This window comes from Callorhinus ursinus, unplaced genomic scaffold (assembly GCF_003265705.2).
Source record: "Callorhinus ursinus isolate GAN/ISIS: 27379988/994484 unplaced genomic scaffold, GSC_fseal_2.0 scaffold23, whole genome shotgun sequence".
Taxonomy (NCBI): Eukaryota; Metazoa; Chordata; class Mammalia; order Carnivora; family Otariidae; genus Callorhinus; species Callorhinus ursinus.
In genome coordinates, this window is record NW_027397085.1 from 12,183,266 (window position 1) to 12,207,335 (window position 24,070).

The 24,070-nt window shown below is 40.1% G+C and overlaps 1 protein-coding gene across 1 annotated transcript in view; it reads right to left on the minus strand.

Moving 5' to 3' along the window:
- Positions 1-331: 331 nt before the first annotated feature.
- The window catches only part of RGS7BP (regulator of G protein signaling 7 binding protein), a 102,620-nt gene continuing 78,881 nt past the window's right edge, over positions 332-24,070 (minus strand). The window contains exons 5-6 of the mRNA XM_025892422.2: positions 16,485-16,555; positions 332-5,857 (exon numbers count right to left, since the gene is read on the minus strand). Coding sequence (XP_025748207.1) covers positions 5,766-5,857; positions 16,485-16,555 — 163 coding nt within the window. The 3' untranslated portion in view covers positions 332-5,765. The remainder of the gene's footprint in view (positions 5,858-16,484; positions 16,556-24,070) is intronic.

Consider the following 24,070-nt stretch of genomic DNA (forward strand, 5'->3'; position numbering starts at 1 on the left):
GGCTCCCTGTTTAACGGGGAGCCTGCTTCTCCCTCTCCCTCTGCCTGCCGTTCCCCCTGCTTGTACTCTCTCTCTCTGTCAAATAAAAAATAAAAAAATCTTAAAAAAAAAATCCTTCCACTATTGACTTCACTTTCACTTAATTCATTCTTTCCCCCCTCCCCATCCCCCTTTGGCTGGCTCGCTATTCTGTCTTCCCAAAGTTACAGTGCCCTGCTGTTTCCTCTCCATATCCCCATTCCCCACATGGTGACGAGGAGGAGTAAGTCCAGGGGGTTGGTGGGGAGGATGAGAGCAAGTGGGGTCACAATGTCTCACTTTTTCATTTTTTTAAAACGTTTATTATTAGTTTTTATTACACAAGGAATACATATTCATTGTAGAAAAATTAGAAAACACAGAAAAGCAAAAAGAAAAAATAATCACCCATAACCCCACTACCCATAAATAACTACTATTAACATTTTAGTGTATGTCCTTCTAGCTTCTTATGCATATATATACATACATAGATATATTTATATATAATTTTCTTTTTTACAAATATTGTGTCATACTATACATACTGTTTTATAATGTGTTTTTTTTTCATTTAAGATATATCGTGAACATTGTTGTTTATTCCCTGAAAAAATTATACAGGTACTACATGCTTATTGTGGAAAAACCAGAAATTACAGATATGCAAAAAGAAAATATAGTTGCTCCAAATCTCACCTCCCAGAGATAGATGCTGGTAACATTTTAGCAAATATCCTTTCAGACACTGTAAAGCACATATATATATGTATACTTTTAAAATGAAAACGTACCATATTCTTCTGTAACTTCCTTTTTCATTTAACAATATAGCTGTTTATTTCAATAAATATACATCTAGTGCTTACTCTTAATTGGCGCACAGTATTCCATTGAAAGGATCTACCATATTTAACCAACCCTATATTGTAGGCTTACTTATATTTTTTCCATTCCTCCAAATAATGCTCCTATAAACATCCTTTTTTTCGTATGTTTTTTGAATAATGAATGAATGTATCTTAGTTCATATTTCTTGACTTTTTTTGAGAAGAATTTCCCTAAAGTGGAAGTATTTGGCATACACAAAAAATATATTGCCAGAATATTTTCCAGAAAGATCGGATCAATTTACACCCTTGTTGACTCTGTAAGAGAATGTTGATTTCCATACTTCCTTGTTGTCCCTGGGAACTATAATTCTTTATACCCTTTGTCCTTCTGATACATAAAAAGGAGTATATTATAATAATTTGCATTTTTGATTACTAGTTAAGTATTTTCATATTTATTATTAGTTCATTACTTTAATTTATGGTACACTGCCAGTTTGTATCCTTGGCTCAATTTTCTACTGGGAAGTTTGATTCTTTTTGATCATAAAATGTTATTTATTCATGCATTCATTATTCACTCACACAATAAATATGTTTTCAGTATTTGCTTTGTGTCTAGCACTGTGTTGAGTATTGAGGATATAACAGTAAGCGAAATAGACATGGTTGCTGCTTTCTTGAACTTCCAGTTTAGTGAAGATGAACAGAAAAAGAAGCAATAATTTTAAAAGTGCAATGAGGAAACAATGAAATGGGAACACTTGGTTGGGAAGGTTGTAGATCATAGAAACTTCCCAAGGGTAATGGAGTTTAAGCTCTTGTTATATATTAGAGATCCATGCTCTTTGTTGCATATATTTCAAATTTTGTTTTCTCTTAATTTGGTTAGTTATTTTTTACCATATAAGGGTTCCATGTTTTTAATTGGTCAAATATATCCATCTTTTTCTTTTTGGTTTCTTCCTTTGTTGTCCTGCTTAGAAAGGCTTTTTTTTTTAATGGTAAAATCACATAAATTTTGTCAATATTGTCTGCTAGTCCTTTTATATGCTTATGTGCTTTAACATCTAAATCTTAACTTCACCTAGAATTTCTTTTGATGGAAGTTATGAGGTATAGATCTAGTATTTCCCCCAATAAATGGCCAACCAGTCATCCCAAGTTATTTAGTAATCCAACCTTTTTTCACAGATCGAAATACCATCTTTATATTGCACTCAATGATTCTATGTTCTTGGGTTTATTTCTGATCTTTATATTTAATTATAATGATTTATTATGGGTCTATAGCATCACTGGTTTTTTTCATCCTATCTATAGTTATCTGAAAGCTGAGCATTTTGCATCTGGTGACGTTCTAGAACACAAAGAAATGATAGACAGCGCTTAGGTTTATGCGTGTGGCATGAGAAGTGAGTCTGGATGATACTCTTAATCCTTTCCACTTTGAGACTTCCAGAATCTGAATTCCCTATGGGATATTGTTAATCTGGCCCACTGTTTGCTGTCTAAAATAAATGAGAAGCTTTTATAGCCTGTGCATTTATTTTCCCTTCTTGTTCTGAAGCTCGGCATTCGGTAGGTGGCAGTATTGCCATATAGTAAATATCCAACAGTTAGAGGCACACCGAGGGACAAAATCATCTGGTAGGATTTTAGAATTTCCCAAGAGCTTTCATGAGAGGAGGCATCAGGGCTGTGCTACTTCTAAAGTCTTCTTTGTACCCTTGAACAATGGCTCAACCAGAAGTTTGAGTTGATCTGCTCCTAGAGGCGTGCAAAAACATCAGCAGACAGATATTTTAAAAGTGATACCTCGGCCCTGTGGGCATTCACTCACATACCTTATCCACAGTGCCTTTGGGCCCAGCCACTGACTGACTTAAAGCCTGGAAATGTGGTTTTAAACAATATGATTGTGGTGAGATTCAGCTGATTTTTATTTTCTTTATACTTGGTGGTATGTTTCCGATTTCCCACAAAGAACATATATTGCCTCTGTAATCTGAAAAAAAGACAAGGATGAATGAACATGGGATATCAAAATTATGGTGGTAAAATGGGTGAAGGTGTGCCAGAAAAAGTTGACATCCTTTGCCAGTTTCCGCATGTGAGTACATGCAACGGAATGGGTTCAGTGTTCTCACCTTACCCCTGGGGATCAGCTCAGTGTTATTGCTAATCTGAAAGCGAATTACCAGCAGGAGGACGAGACAGTAGACTTCTATCTCATGGACTACACCTGAGAAAGTCCTTTGGTAGGTGAGAGGAGAGTGGGGTCAGCTCCTAAAGAGATGCATTAGCATATCTAATGGGAGATGGTGAGTTATCTATTGCCAATATGAGCCAGTGTAGGTCATCACGATTTGGAGCACTAAATTTCACTTTAGGACCTGCTAGTGAAAGAAGATCTATAAATCTTGGAGTGTGTCCACAGGAACTACAAAACCAATCAAAGTCTGGGAAACAGGCACTATGAATAAAAGATAAGGTGGCTGAATTTATTTACCTTAGATATGGAAAGCCTAGCTGGGGAATTAGACAGATTCCCATCCCCATGAATAGCTACTATATCCCTCCCAGACCTGGAGGTGAGACCTGAATTTATTAACAGTCTTCAGTTTGTACAAAGGACAATGGCACAGGAGGTAAGTGTTCCTTTCATACCGGACTAAGGCGAGAGTGAGCACAAATAAACCAAGCAGAAGTGATTTAGTTCAAGCATTTAGAGGAACGTGCTGAACACCAAGGTTGGGTTTATCGGTTAATAACTTCGCATGAATTAATAGGAACTAGATTGAAGCTAAGGGTTCAGTATAGTGGAAAGGTGGGTGAGGGCAAAGGCAGGAGCTGAGAGCGGGCCCAACTGGGCTATTTTATAATCTCTAAAACAAGGGACCTTAAGTGAATTAACCACACGGGGTGAAATGAACCATATTCAAGGAAGATATTAAAGTTTTGTCAAACCTGATTTGTGAAATCAGGGTTTGCAGACCAGATAAATCTGGGAGTGGTTACCTGCTTTGCAAGGGGGTATTCATTCTAAGAGTCTCTAAATAGCATATTCCAACAACCGTTTTCCAAATATTTGATTTAGAAAGTTGTGATTTTCTCATATAACTTTCAAGGATACCTCTTTATATGAAGTCGGGCATACCTATAATCATGTGTTAATTACCAGTTCATTGGAACACAACTCTGGACTCCCAAGAATAAGGCCAAAACCCAGCTGGTATGATCTAGAGACCTGCATAGCCTTTTGAGATCTCTTCCAACCCTCTAATCCTTTTGCTTTCAATCACAAAAGCTAGAAGATAATTCCAAGTATAATTTTCACAACATCAGATATTAGGTTGAACCATATGAAATTGACATTTTTGTAGGTCAAAACCATCATATACCAGCAATCTCATATAGGTCAATCTAATACAAGAATTATTCCAGTAGTTCATATAACCTATCTTCATCTTCACTAAAGCTAACAGCTTTAATATATTTAGTTGTTGGGTCAAAATATTGGACATATAAATGCCTATGCACATAGGTACTGAGAAAGTATAGGGTTGGGATTAAAGATGCATCTTGGCTAAACCACTGTTTGGCATCTAGCTCATCCTTTTATTGGACTAGACACTGGTGCCTCTTGTCTGACTTGAGGATTCCTCAGATTTTGGAAAGCAAGAAAGGAAGTCCAAAGGCCTGATCTCTCAACCCATGGGAAATTCTGTTTGGGTAATGGGCCGAGGAAGAACAGGGTAAAATACAACAAAATTTGTACCATGTTACAAGTTTAGTGAGGAAGTTCATAACAGAGCTGTGAGCAGAAAAACAAAGCTTGTGGCTTCCTCCTTTCTAAAATATAGTATTGCTTAATGTGTCCTGCTTTCAAGATTCTAAGCGTAAGACAAGACACCAAGTACACATTGGAAAAGTCTTATCTGCATAGTCATCTAAAATGAGACAAGCTTAGCTTAACTAAAAAGATTTTATTAACATAAAATGTTAAATATTTTTACGATCTGAGCTAATTCCAGCATGCCCTATAAGATTTAACACTATGCTGATGCGCAGACATCATGCTTCAGATTTCAATTAGAACAAAATATGATAATATTCAATTTTACATTTGAGGGTAATTGTATATGTTACTACACCATTTTCTAACTGGATTACTTCATTCTCCAAGAAGCTGAAAAAGACACCATTGGATCAAAAGGCAATTAGTTGCCCATATGCATTGTACGAAGGTATTAGGATTATTGTGTATTTACAAAATTTAAATACGTTTCATATATGGTTTTTGTTGCATTATAAATTAAGATATCTTTATGTAGAAGCTCTTGGATTCTGACAGAATGGAAGACTAAATGTAAATGAGTGCAGACAAAGCAATAGGTGAGGTGGTATATGTTTGATTATAATATTATTTCTAATAATATTGATAGATTGGAGTTTTGAACACAGTTTTGCAGTTTTAGATAGATTTCTATGTTTAAAGACTCTTATATATGATAAATTGTTCACATGAGATCAGCAAGAGCTAAAGATACACTATTATACATGAAATAATTTTTCTCTGTATAATACATTTAAAAAAACTTTTAAATAATTTAAAAACCATAATTCTTGCATCTGTCATGGTATGGTTTGGAGCAGACATGCACAATGTCAGCTTTAAAAATCCTTTTAAAAACAGCCTGCTTTGTGAATCTTTTTTTTTTTTTTTCCCCTTGATGGCAGCTGCTTTCAAATGTAAAATCATTTAAAAGGGTAGGGGGAGGCGAATAAAAGTAATAAGGAAGCATAGAAAACATAGTCAAAAACCAATAATTGTAGTTCAGCTGTCTGGAGGTCCTCAGGTTCTGTGATATTTTCAGGTCTTCTCAATGGTGGGTTTCCAGGAGGAGTTGCCTAGCTTGAGACCAGACAACACAGCCCAAAGAACCTTCTCTTCCGTCTTCTAACCAAGGGGTAGGGAGTTAGATTTAGAAGGCTGCTGTCATCTGTGATGGGACAGAATGTACATATGAATGAATTACAGACAAAATAACCTGGGTTTTATGAGTTGGCTTTAAAAATCCACCATCTTTTGAATCAAGGTTTCTTGACTTCAGCACTACTGGCCATTTCGGACCAGATAATTCTTTGCTGTTGGGGCTGTCCTGAGCACTGTAGCATATTGAGCAGCATCCCTGGTCCTACAGTGCTCTACCAGTTGTGACAACCAAAAATGTCCCCAGATAGTGACAAAATGTTCTTTTTTTTTGTTGGGGGGAAGGGCACGTAGCCTGCAGTTGAGAACCACGGCTTAGAATTAAATGTAAGCTGCTTGGAGGCGCTCTTTCAGTTGGGGGAAGGGTAGCTTTTTAGAAAGAGCCCCTGCTTTGGAGTAAGGTTGGCCTCTTTTCTAAACCGACCTCTGCTGTTTCCTAGCTCTGTGACTTTGAAAATATAACTGGAAGCTTGCTAAGCTTGTTTTCCCGTCTGTAAAACAGGGTTAATAATACTTACCTTAGATGAAGATTATATGAAATAATCTATGAAAAACATGAAGCTTGGCTGGTATCCTACGTGCCTAGCACAGAGGAAGCACTCAGTAAATATAGCTATTATTAACTATTTTCCTTTACAGAGGACTCTTGTCTTGCTTCCACTCACCTACTTTATGCCACGGGAAGAAGTTTCTCAACTACTCCTTGTTGAGTCTTTGCCTACCAATTTCTACAGATTTCTGTACACAGGGCATTCTGAGAAGATTTCCAGCTGTTGAATTTATAAGTTTTGAGTTGAAATTTTTAGCACGATGACAAGGAGAGGAAGAAATAAACCAGTAAGCCAAATTCAGTTTAGGGAGCTGGGTTTTAAAGAAATAGTGCAGCCCAAAAGAGAGGTTGGGTAGAAATAGCCTGTTGCAGCAGAACTGGCAGTCTGGTCCTAGAGGCTGGAGAGGGACCACAAGGACATGCCCTGGAAATTGCCAGTGAGGGCAACACTTGGATATGATCAGAATGGAGCGAGGCGCCACAAAATGGTTGGTTGGCTCTGGTAACTGTTATGCATCTAAGCTTTTGCCAGCCCAGAGCAGAGCTAAGGGGCTCCCTCCTTTCCCCATCCTAACCTGGAGGATACGGGACCTTGGGAAAGAGCCCAGAATCAGGAATTGGGTGAAGGGCTGGATAAAGTGAAAGATGTGCCCCACTTCAAGAAAACTCGTTTGTAGATGGGGGTGGGTTTTCTTGATTACTGAGTCTGGACACTCAGTAAACTCTCAAGAACAAAAACAAGTTCTGGCTTCCCAGTCCTCTTACATCAACTGTGTCCTCTGAGTGGTCTGGGCTTTTCCTCCCCTTCCCCAAAGGCTGCCATGTGTCATACTTAACTTGTAAATTAGCCTCCCTCACCAAGTGGACAGTGTTGCTTGGAATGGTCCCCATTGCTATACATTTAGATAGAATCAGAGTAGCAAGTCAGAGTCAGGGAAGAAAGCAGGTGCCCCAGCTGAGCACATCAAATTAATCAAACACAGGGCACTCTCCCGGTCTCCACAGATTAATATTCTCTCTTAAGATTCATATTCCACAAATGTGGAGAAAAACAGGATGCTCTTTGTCCTTTCTGTGATGAAAAGCATTTCACTATACTCTGGATGTCAACATTCTGAGACTAAAAATAGGACATCTCTCTTTTATACTTAAACCTGCCCCAAATAGTTAAGACTTGGAAAGCAGTGTCAAACACTATCTGTTAGCCTCATTTCTCAGGAGAATCTCTCAGAGATGAATCATGGTCTATTTAGAACGGAAAGAAATGATAACTCACTGTCTCCTCAGTTTTAGGACCCTTACTTTTTTAATCACCAAGTGACCAACAAACTTAACCTAACTGGAGATGGCAAAGGTACAGCAGACCCTGAAGAGTAAAGAATTTCAGCTTTTGGTATCTCTTTGGATGCTGACTATACTTCCTGAAACACAAGTTCCCCAGGAATTCAATGGTTCCTTGAAGAGAATCACCAAAACTATGAAGATATTTATAGGGAAGAAAAATCTCCTTGTTTCCATTTAAGACTTGGAAGATCTATTTCCTGAATGCCCATATATCCTTCCCTTTCTCCAAACATTTAAGAGATTTGGGGAGTGACCGAATGGGTATTTATATCTTGTAAAATGCAATGCTGATGTGTATTGTTCCCACTACATGAGGAAATGTCTATTACATGTTGTATTTACAAAGAAGCTGTATATGCGTATGCTGTGATGGGATGTTTGCTCCCATGTTCTCTTTTTTATGTATGAAGAGCACACAGGTATTATGGGATTCATATCGACTGACCTTTGTATCTGTGTATTCATTACTGTGAATCAAAAAACCTTTTGTGCTATTGAAATTCTCACTCAGCCTTCTTTTCATATCTCTACCTATCCCTATATAGCTAGATAGATATACACATATACATTCACTTGTGAGTGCTACACACACACACACACACACATACAGCATTCACATGAATAGGAAGTGTTAGAATTGATGAGAAGGTGCTCAGATGTTAAGCAAAGGATGGGCTGCCTATTAAGGATGACTGCTGGTTTGGGGCATCTCTGTTGAGCATTTGTGACACATTTGCCTAGCTTATCTGATCATCACCTAGGGTTGAGGTGACACAAAAGCCCAAAAATTCTTGGCAGAAATTCAGAGCAGCTTTCTACACCATAGGAAGCTGACACCAGCAGTAAATGCTGAAATTCACCAGCAGTAAGTACGCCTGGAATGGTTTGGAGTGAATTCAACTCCAAGGAAAGATGTCTTTCCACATTGATTGAAATCCTGTCTCTGAAGTTACGGGTTGCCAAAAGACTATGAACAAAATGGAATGTTTCCCCCACTCGTTCTCAGCTTTCTGGGCTAATTCACCTGACCTTGCTGGGAAACCTTCGATTTTTATTGTGAATGTTTGAGACTTTTATAGCATCTTTTCCCCAAAGCGCATGTTCTGAGACAGCTGTAACCAAGGACAGTTTTAGATGTGAAAATGAAAAGTGGAGAAAGGGAAAGGGAGGGGAGAAAGCAGAGTAGAAAGTGAAAGAAAAGGAGAATATGCAATTTGGCCATCAGCCAGTTCAAATCTTGGTCATTTGAAGCTTAATTCCTGGATACTACTAAAGCCAGGGACACCAGAATCCCCTAAGGCACAATGATACCATTTCTCTGTTGCTCAAATTTCTTTTGCTGATACAAGATTTCTTATATGGATGATGTGTTAAGAAACAGAAGGACATAAAAATAAGAAGTTTTCAAATAATCAACTGAGATTTGAGTTTCAAGCTATGTTCTCAGATAGAATCAAGAGAAGTGCTCATAATGTAACTGTAGTTGCAAATTTCTATTCCAGAAAAAAAAAGGAGACCTTCAGCTAACCCAGTGGTTCTCAATCATTAGCTGTATTAAGCATCATCTGAAGGTGTGTTAAACTACAGATCGCTGGCCCTTCCTCCAGAGTTTCTGAATCAATAGGTCTGGGGTGAGGCTGGAGAATTTAGATTTCTTACAAGTTCCCAGAAATGCTTATGTTGCTGGTCCTGAGGCCACACTCTGAGAAAGCCCTGCATTAATCAAAGGCCTTCTAAGGGCAGGTTCCATGTTGGGTGCTGGGGATTATACCTGATGGGTCCTAACACAAAGGTAGTTCTCGGTCCCAAGGATGTTTGCTTGAGTAACTATGAAGCTTCATTAAAATGCCATAAGAGAGATACAGATACAATGCTATGAGAATTCCAAAGAGGGGAATTACTCCCAAGTGGAGAAAGAAGAAGGTAACCACGGAAAATCATGGAGGTCTTGGTATTTGTGCTGGGCCACAAGGGATGAGGAGAACTTGTACATTTGATGAAGGGGGAGGTGGGCTTTCTAGATGGAGAGAACAGTGTGAACAAAGTCAAGGAGCTCAGAGGCAACTTGAATTTGGATCCAAGTAAACAGTCCAGTCCGGAATGAAGGGTGGACTGAAAGGTGTATGAGGGAGGGAATAGTACAAAATAGAAATACATAGAATTCTCTAAATATGACTTCTCTTGCCTCTCCAGCTTTACACATGCCATTCCTTTTTCCAGAAAAGTCCTCCCTTCTTAAACAAATGCCAATCCCTCCAAGATTAACTTGTAACTCTCTTTGACTTATTTCATAATGTTCTTCTGATTTTCTTCTCAGTCCCCTTTGTAAACTGCAGTTCTTTCCCCTCAAAACTTAAACTGTGGTATTCCAGGGCTCTTCTCTATGCACATACTCCTTGAGTGGTGTCAACCATCCTTAAGGCTTCCATTACCATTATGCCGATGATGTTTAAATATGTATTTCCAGCCTCCCAGTTCACACATCTCACCTCAGCATAAGACTTGTACGCCTGCTATTCACCACTGAACATCGCTCTTGGAGTCCCTCCATCTCCAAAACTTCAACTATCTTCTATCTCTACTGCTCCTCCTCTGTTCTCTCTGACTTAGTGAATAGACAGCAGCATTCACCCTGCTTTCCAAGTCGGAACCTGGGTTTCATCCTTGATTCTGCCTTTTCTCTTATGCAGCCCATCCAATTGTTCATATTCTCTTCCCCGACCCCCTGGCTTTCCGTCAGACCTTAAGCGTTTCTCATCTGGATTATTGCAACTGCCTCTTAATTGAATCCCTCCAATGGCTTCAGGATAAAGTCCAAACCTTTTAACATGAATTATAGGGGTCTTAATGATATAGGCCCACCTACTTCTCTAGTCTTTCATGCCTCTTTTCTAACCACTTTCCCAACAAATGAAGTGCTTGTAGTTCATCAAAGTGTCTTGCTCTTTCATCTCCTCATATACCTTCAATATCCAGAATCTTCTGCCTAGACTCTCTTTTTTCCCCCACCTCTTTTTTCTTTTTCTTTTTTTCATCTCTTTCTTTGGCTAACTCTGATTCATCCTCAGAAATAGCTCACTTTCCAAAAAGCAATTCTCAATACCAGCAACCCTCTCCCCCATCTCACACCCCAACCCCTTACAACTCACATCGGGCTAGGTGAGAATCCCATATACCCTTGTAGTGACCTCTGTCTAGCTATTATGGCACTGTTATATTCTAAGTACTGTTTCTTTGTCTGTCCAATAGTGTGTGTGTGTGTGTGTGTGTGTGTGAGTTGTTTCCAGAATTCACATGCCCTACCCCAGAAACATTATTCCAGTCTCTATGAGGGGACGCCTGTCATTTGGGAAGTCTTTCCAGGTGATTCTCATCCAATCTGTTCTGTTGAGATAGATAACCTCTAGAGAGAGAGATATTCACAGCCCATGTTAGATGATGGCAGGCACACCAGATGCTAGGGTAAAACGCCTGTTCTTCCTCTAGAAGAGGATGAGTAGGAATGTAACATTTGTGAGTAGGGGCTGAACATAGAGTAATGCATTAAGAAAGTGATGTGTGATCAGTGATGTGTGAATTAATTGGAGGACAGAGAGGAAGTACATATGGCATACTGAATCCTGGATGGAAAGTTGCGGAGATTACAAAAGATATAGAGCTGCAGGAGTAAAAACTACCCAGAGTAACATTCAGAGAACACCAGACTGAAGCACACAAAGTCCTTCTAGGAGGCCCTGGCAAAAGGACCTAAAAGATCATCTCTAGGCTATCGAGTGACATAACTGCCTTGTGTTCTTCAGCCAGATATCAAACCCTGCTCCATGACATGGCTACAGTGGATATGGGGGCTCCAGACTGGAGTGGGTGGAGAGTATGAATCTGGGGGAGCTGTTTCTAGATCTAATTTAATCTGGAGTCACATTGTCTCCAGGAGGGAACCCATTCTAGAACAGATTCGATTCCCAACGGATCCACCTCAGACCGATTTTAATGCCTGGTCTCAACGACCAAATTCTAGGCAAGAGTGAACGTACAAACACACCCCATGGCATTCATTAAGTCAGAATTCTGGAAAAGGTGAAACTGTCTTTCAGGCTTAATTTATTTCTGCAACTTGTTTTGTTTGATTACAACATACGTTTAGAAGATGCTTGCCCTTCACTTTCCAGTCTCCTTTTAGCCTTTGTCAGTAACCTTGCAGGCTCTCCACAGGTGGTTCCATTTGTAATCCATTTGACACAGCAAGACTATCATAATTAATGAAGTTCCCTACAGCACTGCCAGTGACCCAGAATGTAGGACAGGAGAGGCACTGAAGCAGTGGAAAGAACAGTGGGCTGAGAGCCAGGAGACCTGGACGTGGTCAGGAGCCTGCTGTGGCGCTGCCATAGAAGGAGGACAACTCTTTTCTTCTGTGCCTCTCTGTGTCTCCAGCCTTAAACTGGAAGGGTGGGAAAGAAAAGGCACTGTCTAAAAGGAGGCCATAATCACTAACCATTAAAATTCCTGCTCTTGGCTACCTTCCTTTATTTGTCACTGAAAATCACTTTATGACAAACTGTTGTCAAGGTTTGATTGTGGTATGGAAGAGGGGGGAAGATACGACTGAATCTTTAAATGTGAAAATAAACATGGAAGTTTCTGAGGTGAAGACTAGGGAGGAGCCAGGAGAACACAGGCATCTGAGCCCTTCCGGGGGAGGTTCCCCAGTGTCTGCCTGGCAGGATCTTCACATGGTCAGGTTGAGGTAGGAACAAAGGAAATCAGGCGTGGTATTGTTCCCCCTTTTTTTCTCTCTGCTTCAAACACACATGTAAATGGAATAAAAAGAGAAAAGAAATAAGCCAGAAAAAAACCAGATGGCTTTCTATAATGGTTTTCATCCAGTTACAAAGATGTTTTGACAATAAGGTCCTAGAGAAAAGAACTGGAATATATTTTTCCACATTTCACCCCACACTGTTTCTTGGATATGTTCACCTACACCCATAGAATAAACAGATCAGCTGCAAAAGAATTCCAGGAAGGTCATGGGAAAGCTCCTATGGTCTAGCTTGGTATACAGAGTCAGACAGAAGAATCTGGCTGATTTGTTCATTAAAATGGTGCTATATGCATCTGCTAAAAAATGTTCCCAGAGGGACCCAAGAGACTTGCTCTCCTTCCCTCAGGCTTTATCAGACCCTCTGGTTCAGACTCACAACCCCCTGTCTCCACTGGTCACCTTCTAGTGACATCATGCTATGATCCCCATGAAACCCGTAAAGAACGGAGATCTGGCATCTCATGCCGAGGGTCCCATTTTTCCCCTAAGCGAAGAAACCTGAATTTACCTGAATCGAAGCCTTCACCTCAATTTTTTATTATTTTTATTCAAAATCCTACTGCATCATTCCCTCCTAACAGGTCCTTGAATCTCCTAGCTTTTTCCTTTTCATGCTCTACACAGATTTAGCGCCCTTTTCACTCATGTTTTTACTCACAGTATCAATCATTTATTATTATTATTACATTTTGAAAATGTATTTAAAATTCTACTTTTTCCTGTTTATAAAAGAATACAAAGTCACACAAAATATTTCTACTCTTTATGATTATAAAAATGTCCCAAGTAAATAAGCGGAAATTTCTGTTTTTCCATTAATGCATACTTCAGGAGCCGTTGGATGTATTTTCATGAAATGTGGAGGGGACGTTTTGGATGGTTTGCTTTACACTAGAAAGTACAGGGCACACATGCCATTCACTCTGCGCGCCCTGGCAGGCGTTCTCCTGGGCAGGTGATGGTGAGGTACAGAGAGGGGCTCCATGCTGCCCCTGGGGGACTTGCAAAACATATAAAGAAACTGAGAACAGCTTCAGACATGAATTCCAACTCAAAGTCCCAGGGACCAATGTTCTGTACTGCGGGCTCCAGATCAACGAGAGGAAGCTGGGGCTGTTCTGTTGGATGATGACGGGGCATTCTCCTAGGCTGGGCTGGCTGGGCTGGCTGGTAAAGAATACCAGTACCAGCAACAGTCATCACAACAAAGCATCTGTCCAGGTCGGGAGCAGACACAAGACCCGCGGTGCTTCATTTAAGCCCCAACAGCCCCCTGGAGTAAGTAATGCTCTTATCTCCTTTTCAGGGATGAGGAAATTGACAGCGTTGGATGTTAAACAGATTATTCCAGGGCACAACGTTGCTAAGTGGCAGAGCCAGCATTTGAACTCAAGGATCGGCCTTCATCTAAAGGCCCGGGTCCCCACCACCATGCGCATTTCTAGCAACAATCTTCCAGGCTGTGGCGGGAGGGCTCACTCCTCACTACACCCTATCTGCTTCCGGAAATCACTGCAAGGTCTCCACAGCACTACGCCCAGGGCGCAAGCCCATTAGTCTGATCCCAGGCCCTGCAGGGGTGCGTCCAGGTAGCTGACTGACGCTCCACACCCCTGCGTCTTATCTTCTGACACCCTGCCTCCATCCCATGCCGCTCAGGCCACACTACTCGGCCTCTTCATCTGGCGTTCTCACTTCCACCTCTCCACCTTCTGCCACGCCGCTCCCCGAGCCAACAGGCTCTCCAGCTCTGCTGCCAAATCCTGTCAGAGCCAGGCAGCACCCTGTCCTCCCTCTGCTTTGCTCAGTGGAAAGCAGAGTTTCTTTCTTACTCTAAAAACCCTTTCCCCACCCTCTACGTAGCACTGTCTGAAGCGGACGCTTCCCGGCAGGCGCTCAGGCCACGCATGCTCAGTGACAGTGCCGACGACGGTCCTTCGTATAGATCATCAGCCCCCGGGGCTGCAAAGCTGGGCGCAGATCTAACAAACATCTATTGTGTATGCCCGGTGTCGTTCTGCTATGTTCTAGGCATTGCTCTAGGTACAGAAGATACAGTAATAGTTAACAGAAACATGTAGAGGCCCTTCCCTCGTGGAAGTTACAATCTAGTGAAAATACCTTCTCCATTTCTGTGTTACGGTGTATATTCCCACGGGATAGCTCTGGAGACAGACTGTCTGGGATCACATCCCAACCTTTCTACTTAACAGTTCTGTGTGACCTTGGCTGAGTTAACTCTCTTTGCCTCAGTTTCCTGTCAGTTGGGAAACATTAATAGCATTTCCCTCAAAGACCTTACGAGAATTAAATAAGTTAACAGAGTTAATACATGAGAAGTATTTAGGATAGTGGTTTGTGATATTGTGACTTATAATAAGGCATGTCTTTGGTTTTCCACTTCACTCCTGGCTCAAAGCTCCTAAAACCCTTGGAATTTCCTAAGGGATGATAGCAAGAAAGGTGTCTTTTGTTATGTTAATGAGGTTACTTTCAAAAACCGCCTAAGGATGGGGGCTGGTTGCTAGGAGAACCAAAAGTGTGATTAGAGGGTTGGAACTTTTAAGTCCCAAACCCAACCTCCGGGGAAGGGAGATGAACTGAAGATTGAGTTCATCACCAACGGCCTGTGATTTAATCAGTCGCACCTGTGTAATGAAGCCTCCATAAAAACCAACAAAGGACAGGTTCGGAGAGCTTCCGGGTTGGTGAACAAGTAGAGACCTGCGAAGCGGGCTGCGCTGGGGGAGGGATGGAATCGGCTTGCCCTTCCCCATACGCTATGCTTGCATCTGACATCTGGCTGTTCCTGAGTTATATCCTTTTGTGATAACTGGTGATCTAGTAAAGTAGAATATTTCTCTGAGTTCTATGATCCGCTCTAGCAAATTAACCGAAGCCATGGAGGGGCTCCTTGGAACTTCCAACCTGTACATCTCAAGCGGTGGGGGAAGGCAGTCTTGTAGCCCTTAAGTTAGGGGATCTGCTGCCCTCCAGGTCATCTCAGAATGCAGATGAATTGCAGGACACCGTGCTGGTGTCCACGAATTGCTTGGTGGTGTGGAAAAGCGCTCTCACACATTGGAATTGGGTGCAGAATCACAGCGACCCACTGTAAGGTCTCAATATGTGTTAATTATTATTACTTCTTTTAGATAACTAAACATCAAGGTGGCAGAAGTCTTTCTTTGGAAATTTCTTTTTTTTTTTTTTTAAAGATTTTATTTATTTATTGAGAGAAAGAGTGCCCTGCAGGGAGGGTGAGGGGCAGAGGGAGAGAGAATTTCAAGCTGACTCCACCCTGAGCACGGAGCCTGAGCAGGGCTCCATCTGACTGACTGTGAAATCATGACCTGAGCCAAAATCAAGAGTCGATCCTGTAATGGACTGAGCCACCTAGGTGCCCTCCCTTTGGAAATTTCTTAAGTGTCCTCCTCTAGGCTGTAAACGTGTTTTTTTTTTTTTAAATTTAAATTCAACTAATTAACATATAATGTATTATTGGTTTCAGAGGTAGAGGTTAGTGATTCCTCAGTCTTAAATAATACCCAGTGCTTATTACATCAAGTGCCCTCCTTAATGTCCAACTTCTTAAAGGCAAGGGCCAAGTCTTCAGTTGTTTTGTGTTTGCCACACCTCGTTTAGTGCTTTCCACTGCTTGTTAATGAATATGTGCTCTTGACTGACAGGGCCAGTGGAAGAGGCCTCTGAGGGTCAGAGTGTACCTCAGCCCGCCTCAGAGCACAACTGTGTTTGCCTGCGGAGCTCCATTTTCATTATTGTATCTTCTTGAAGAGAGAGGAATGTATATTCAGTGCCTTCTATTGTTTGTGTAAAACAAATTTGTAATTTCTTAAGAAACAAGTCCCAAGGTTATCATGTTAAAAACATCCTCTTCCTCAAAATGACAAGACTTACCTTGATTTTTCAATGGTAAAGGCATAGTTTCCCTGAGTTTGCTTAAAAGGTTTTTCATTTCTCGCATGTCTCTGTAAAAGTGATAAAAAGAAAAAAAAATCAGCTGTAAATTTTTGAAATGCAATCCCAGTCTCTTCTATGAGACAATTGAGAAACGAGAGTCTGTGCTTAATTGTACTAGCTTTAGTTTCCAGTAGGCAAATGTTGAATTTTTTTTTTAAGATTTTATTTATTTATTTGACAGAGAGAGACACAGTGAGACACAAGCAGGGGGAGTGGGAGAGGGAGAAGCAGGTTTCCTGCCGAGCAGGAGCCCGATGCAGGGCTCGATCCCAGGACCCTGGGATTATGACCTGAGCCGAAGGCAGATGCTTAACGACTGAGCCACCCAGGTACCCCGGCAAATGTTGAATTTATTTTGCTTTTATAAGAAAAAAAATCTGAGACTGATGGTTTTGGAAGGAATGAGAACTACTCTGGCAAATATTTCCACAGGACATTCTGCTGTAGGAGACTTCTTCTCTGCCTTCGGTTGGACCTGGCTGAGATCAGAGAAGAGTCTCTGATAACAAGGCCAGTATCGCAGATTTCTAAGAGGGAGGTCAAGGACATGCAAGTAGTGTAACAGGGGTACTTTGGGCAAAGCTGAGGCTGGGTGATGTTGCTCTCAGGCTTTAAGGTCAGATGGCTGTTGTGGTTGTAGTGGTCCACTGGCTATTGTCTCATTACTGTGATTGAAATTCAGTGTAACATAGCTGTTAAGGATTCACAAGGTTCAGCATTGATTGAAGTGACTTAGAATAATGGGAAACTGAGGAATTCTAAAATCTTCAGAGAAGAGCTCTTCACGGTGGGGAGGGGGGCGTGGAGAGGGAGAAGGAGGGAGAGAAAAGCACCTGGGACAGATGGACAAATGGACCTTCCTCTAGCCCCTCCCGTGCAGGTAAGCCACTGCATCCCTCCAACATCTCTGCTCTCTCATCTTGGAATATATGTGATCCTAAAACCACCCAACTGTGGAGCAGGAAGCCATAACAGGGGGCTTCTAGTTTGGGATAGGGATCCGTTGGACTTTTCAAATCCTTGGGGCAGTAGTTCTCCACATGTTCTGGTGGTCATCCCCTGGACTTAGTACTCTTGAAATCACAGGATGTAGTGGTCGATTTCATTTATAAGAGCAAAAATCAGATACATCTTTTAGTTAGCTCTAGAATAGGCAAGCAATAGCAGCAGGTACTAAGGATTTAATAAAGTTTTGGGGGGAGGATAATCTGAAAGTTGAGGAAATTCTATCTACTAACTTATTTTTCTTTTGCTATATGAAGAAGAATCACCATTTAATTTTAGGTATGAAATCCCTCAGTTCCTTTCTTTTTTTATTTTAAGTAGGCTCCACACCCAATGTGGGGCTTGAACTCACAACCCTGAGATTAAGAGTTGCATGCTGTACCAACTGAGCCAACCAGGTGCCCCTGTGTATTTCTTGATACACAACTGTTCTCTTGAGTATGGTTTGAGGACTACTTGTTCTGGGGGAGGCCAGAGACCCCATAGGGTCTCTCCTTAAGTATTGGCTAACATGTAGGGCGCCTGGGTGGCTCAGTTGGTTAAGCGACTGCCTTCGGCTCAGGTCATGATCCTGGAGTCCCGGGATCGAGGCCCGCATCGGGCTCCCTGCTCAGCGGGGAGTCTGCTTCTCCCTCTGACCCTCTCCCCTCTCGTGCTCTCTATCTCTCATTCTCTCTCTCTCAAATAAATAAATAAAATCTTTAAAAAAAAAAAAGTATTGGCTAACATGTAAAAAGGAACTCTTTCCCAGGAATAGCTGATTGGAAAAGGAGAAGAAAGCAGCCTTGTGGATCAGGTGTAGAAATAAATCCATAAAAACAATCGAAATTCTTTTCCGTAAGTATGAGGATATGTCTGTGGGGCACCGATGCTGACAAGCCCCAAAGGGTGTTTCTAGAGAGAAAAGGTAAAAGTGGGGGATTGGGAAAAAGAAGGGCAGGGCCCTTACATCCAGAAGTGCAAGGGGCACACACATTCTGATTTCCTGTAAAATTCTCAAGGGCGGATGCGATGGGAGGTGGACGGGCACACGGTGGGAACGGGTCAGGAATGCAGCATGTGAGACTGAGGCAAGGTCTCTCTAGAAAGCACCAGTTCCCAGGTGTGGTGCTGCACAGGAGATTCACCATGTTCCAAGACCCCACCCCATGAGAGCCTGATACAGCTGGTTTCTGGGGATGGGGCTCAGGAATCAGTGTTTTTAAAAAGCCCTTCTGGTGATTTTAATGTGCAGTCCAGTGTGAGACGCACTGATCTTTTAGGGCAGAGAGAGGGAGAACTTAGGAACCTGCCTTACCAGACCAGGTCTCTTGTGCCGACTTGTCTCAGTCATTCCCACCTCCTTTGACCTGAATCTGGACTTTAAGGCTGAACTTCAAAATTGTGGGCTATACTCTCCCTTTTTTTTTTAATTGAGGTAAAATTGGTATATAACATTATTTAAACTTCAAGTGTGCAACATTATAAGTTTCCATCTGTATGTACTACAAAGTGGTCACCACTACTGATGCATCACGCTATAACTGACCCCCTTCAACCATTTGACCCACCTCCATCCCCCCCACCCTTCCCCTCTGTAATCATCTATCTGTTCTCTTGCATCTATAAGTTTGTTTTTGTTTTGTTTTCCTTTATAGATTCCAGATATGAGTGGGATCATATGGTATTTGTTTTTCTCTGTGTGACTTATTTCACTTAGCATAATAACTTCACGGTCTATCCATGTCGTTGCAAATAGCAAGCTGAGTAGATGCCATTATAGCGCGTGTGCGGACGCGCGCGCGCGCGCGCACACACACACACACACACACACACACACACTGCATCTTCTTTTTCCATTCATTCATTTATGAACATTTAGGTTGTTTCAATTTCTTGGTTATTGTAAATAATACAGCAATGAACAGAGGGGTGCATATATCGTTTTGAATCAGCATTTTTGTTTTCTTTGGATAAATACCTAGAAGTGGAATAGCTGGATCATATGGGAGTCCTATTCTTATTTTTTTGAGAAATATCCATACTGTTTTCCATAGTGGTTGTGCCAGTTTACATTCTCGTCAATTGGATATGAGAGATCCATTTTTCCCACATCCTCCTCAGTGTTTGTTATTTCTTGTCTTTTTGGTACTAGCTCTTCTAACAGGTGGGAGGTGATAACTTCATTGTGGTTTTGATTTGCATTTTCCTGATGACTAGTGATGTTGAACATCTTTCTATGCGCCTGTGGGCCATCTATATGTCTTTTGTGAAAAAATGTCTATTCAGATCCTCTGACCATTTTTTAATTGGACTGTTTCTTTTTGTTGTTGTTGTATGAGTTCTTTATATATTTTGGATCTTAATCCTTTGTTGGATATATGATTTGCAAAAATCTCCCATTCAGTAGATCACATTTTTGTTTTGATGACCTTTTCTTTCGTTATGCAAAAGATTTTCAGTTTGATGTAATCCCATTTGTTTATTTTTGCTTCTGTTTCCCTTGCCTTTGGAATCAGATGCACAAAAAAAATACCACTAAAACTCATGTTGAGGGGCTTACTGCGTATGTTTTCTTTTAGGAATTTTATGGTTTCAGATCTTACATTCAGGTTTTTAATCCATTTTGAGTTAATTTTTGAAGATTAACTGGAATTTTGATAAGGATCACACTGAATCTGTAGATTGCTTTGGGTAGTATGGACATTTTAACCTTGTTCTTCCAATCCATGATCATGGAATATTTTTTTCCATTTATTTATGTCTTCATTTTCTTTCATCAGTGTCTTACGGTTTTCAGTGTGTAGGTCTTTCACGTTGGTTAAATTTATTCCTGGATTTTTGATGCAATTTAAATGGAATTATTTTCTTAATTTCTCTTTCTGATAATTTGTCATTAGTATATACAAATACCACAGATTTCTGTGTGTTGATTTTTGTATCCTGGTACTTTACTGACTTCATTTATTAGTTCTAACCGTTTTTTTTTGTTGGAGTGTCTTAGGTTTTCTAAGTATAGTATCACGTCATCTGCAGGTAGAGACAGTTTTGCTTCTTCCTTAATCATTTATATGTCTTTTATTTATTTTTCTTGCCTAATTATCTTGGTTGGGATGTTCAATACTATATTGAATAAAAGTGGTAAGTGGCCATTTTTGTCTTATTCCTGATTTTAGAGGAAAAACTTTCAGCTACTCACCATTGACTGTGATGTTAGCTGTGGGTTTGTCATATATGGCCTTTATTATGTTGAGATATGTTCCCTCTATGCCCACTTGGTTGAGTTTTTATTAAAAATGGTGTTGGATTGTGTCAAATGCTTTTTCTTTTTTTTTTTTTAAGATTTATTTATTTATTTATTTGAAAGAGAGAGAGAATGAGAGAGAGAGAGAGAGAGAGAGCACACGAGATGGGGGAGGGTCAGAGGGAGAAGCAGACTCCCTGCCGAGCAGGGAGCCCGATGTGGGACTCGATCCTGGGACTCCAGGATCATGACCTGAGCTGAAGGCAGTCGTTTAACCAACTGAGCCACCCAGGCGCCCTCAAATGCTTTTTCTGCAGCTATTGAGATGATTCATTTTGTTAATGTGGTGTGTCACATTGATTGATTTGCAGATGTTGAACCATCTTTGTATCCTTGGAATCAGTCACACTTGATCATGGTATATGGTCCTTTTATTTTATTGTATCCAGTTTGCTAATATTTTGTTGAGAATTTCTACATTAACGTTCATTAATGATATTGACCTACAATTTTCTTTTTTTGTGATGTTCTTCTCTGATTTTGGTATCAGGGTCATACTAGCCTCATAAAATGACTTTGGAAGTGTTTCCTTCTCTTTAATTTTTTGGAAGATTTGGGAAGGATAGGTATTAAATCTTTGAATGTTTACTAGAATTCACTTGTGAATCTGTCTGTTCCTGGACTTGTGTTTGTTGGGAAGTTTTTGATTACTGATTCAATCTCCTTACCAGTAATCAGTGTGTTCAGATTTTCTATTTCTTCGTGATATCAGTCTTGGAAGAGTGTATGTTTCTAAGAATTTATCCATTTCTTCCAGATTGTCCACTTTGTTAGCATATAATTGTTTGTAATAGTTTTTATGGTCCTTTGTATTTCTGTGATGTCAGTTGTAAATTCTGCTCTTTCATTTCTGATTTTATTTATTAGAACCTTCTCTCTTTTTTCTTGGTCTAGTCTAGACTTCTCTAGTCTAGATAAAGGTTTTTGAGTTTCTTTTATCTTTTCAAAGAACCAGCTCTTAGTTTTATTGATCTTTTCTATTGATTTTTAGGTCTCTTTTTCATTTCTTTCCACTCTGTATTTATTATTTCCTTCTTTCTACTGAATTTGGGCTTTGTTTTTTTTTTTTTTTCCCCTAGATCCTGTAGGTGTAAAGTTAGATTGATTATTTGAGATTTTTCTTGCTTATGGAGGTAAGTCTGCTATGACTTTCCCTCTTAGATCACTTTTGCTACATCCCACAGATTTTGGTATGTCATAATTCTGTTTTCATTAGTCTCTAGGTTTTTTTTTTTTTTTTTAATTTCTTCATTGACATCTTTGATGACCCGTTGGTTGTTTAGAAACATGTTGTTTTATCTCCACATTTTTGTGTTTTTTTCCAGCTTTCTTTTTGTAATTGATTTCTGGTTTCATACCACTGTAGTCAGAAAAGATACTTGATATTTAAAAGTGGTATGTCTTTTTGTTGGATTGACCCTTTTACATTATGTAATGCCCTTCTTTGTCTATTATTACAGTCTTTGTTTTAAAGTCTACTTTGTTATGAATATTCCTACACCAGCTTTCTATTCATTTCCATTTGCATGAAATATCTTTGTTAATCCCTTCGAGTTCAGTCTGTGTGTGTCCTGAAATGAGTCTGTTGTAGGTAGCATACAGATGGGTCTTATTTTTACGTATCCCTTCAGCCACTCTATGTCTTTTGATTGGAACATTTAGTCCATTTACATTTGAAGTAACTATAGGTAAGTAATTATTGCCATTTTGTTGATTGTTTTCTGGCTGTTTTTGTAATTCCTCTCTTTTTTTCTGTCTTACCTTGTGGTTTGATGGCTCTCTTTAGTGTTTTGTTTAGATTCTCTTCTCGTTTTCTTTTGTGTGTGTGTGTGTGTGTGTGTGTGTGTTTTCCCAAAGATTTTATTTATTCATTTGAGAGAGAGGGAGACAGAGAGAGCACAAGCAGGGAGAGAGGGAGAGGGAGAAGCAGGCTCCCCACTGAGCAGGTAGCCCTATGTGGGGCTCGATCCCAGGACCCTGGGATCATGACCCGAGCCTAAGGCAGATGCTTAACTGACTGAGCCACCTAGGCACCCCTTCTTTGTGTTTTTATGGTAAGTTTTTGCTTTGTGGCTTGCCATAAAGTTCACATGTAAGTTCCTATGTATATAATGGTCTGTTTTGAGTTAATAGTAACATTCCAAAACTTTACATTTCTTCTACCCCTGCTATTTTATGTTTTTGATGTCACATTTTATGTCTTAATTTTATGCATTCTTTAATTCTTGTAGTTTCAGTTAACTGTGTTATTATTATTTAATTTTTTATTGTTATGTTAATCACCATATATTACATCATTAGTTTTTGATGTAGTGTTCCCTGATTCATTGTTTGTGCATAACACCCAGTGCTCCATGCAGAATGTGCCCTCTTTAATACCCATCACCAGGCTAACCCATCCCCCTACCCTCCTCCCCTCTAGAACCCTCAGTTTCTTTTTCAGAGTTAACTGTATTATTTTTGTCTTTAAACCTTCATAGTTGCTTTATAAGTGATTGATTCACTACTTTTACTATATGTTTACCTTTTCCAGGAGGATTTCATATATATTTCCTTGTTATTAATTAGTGCCATTTCTTTCAGTTTAGAGAAGTCCCTTTAACATTTATTGTGATGCTGGGTTAGTGGTGATAAGCTCCTTTATAGCTTTGGCTTATCTGGAAAACTCTTGATCTCGCCCTCATTTTTTTTTTTTTTTTTTTTTAAGTAGGCTCCACACTGAGTGCAGAGCCCAATGTGGGGCCTGAACCCATGAACCCAAGGTCAAGACCTGAGCCTAGATCAAGAGTCGGACACTCAACCAGCTGAACCACCCAGGATCCCCACTCCCTCAATTTTGAATGATAACTTGCTGAGAATTCTTGGTGAATTTTTTTCCTTTTAGCACTTTGAATATATTATGCCACCTTCTTTTGGATTGCAAGATTTCTGTTGAAAAATCTGCTGGCATACTTATGGGGTTTCTCTTGCTGCTTTTAAGATTCTTTCTTTAACTTTTATCATTTTAATTATTATTAAAATTACCATTTTAATTCTAGCATCTCTTTTTGTGGATCTCTCTGGTTCGTTTTGTTCAGGACTTTCTGTGCTTCTTAAACCTGGATTTCTTCCCCAGATTAGAAAAGTTTTCAACTATTATTTCTTCAAATAAGTCATCTGGCCTTTTTTCTCTATCTTCCCTTTCTGGAATCTCTATAAGGCAAACATTATTCCACTTGATGTCTCAGAGGTCCCT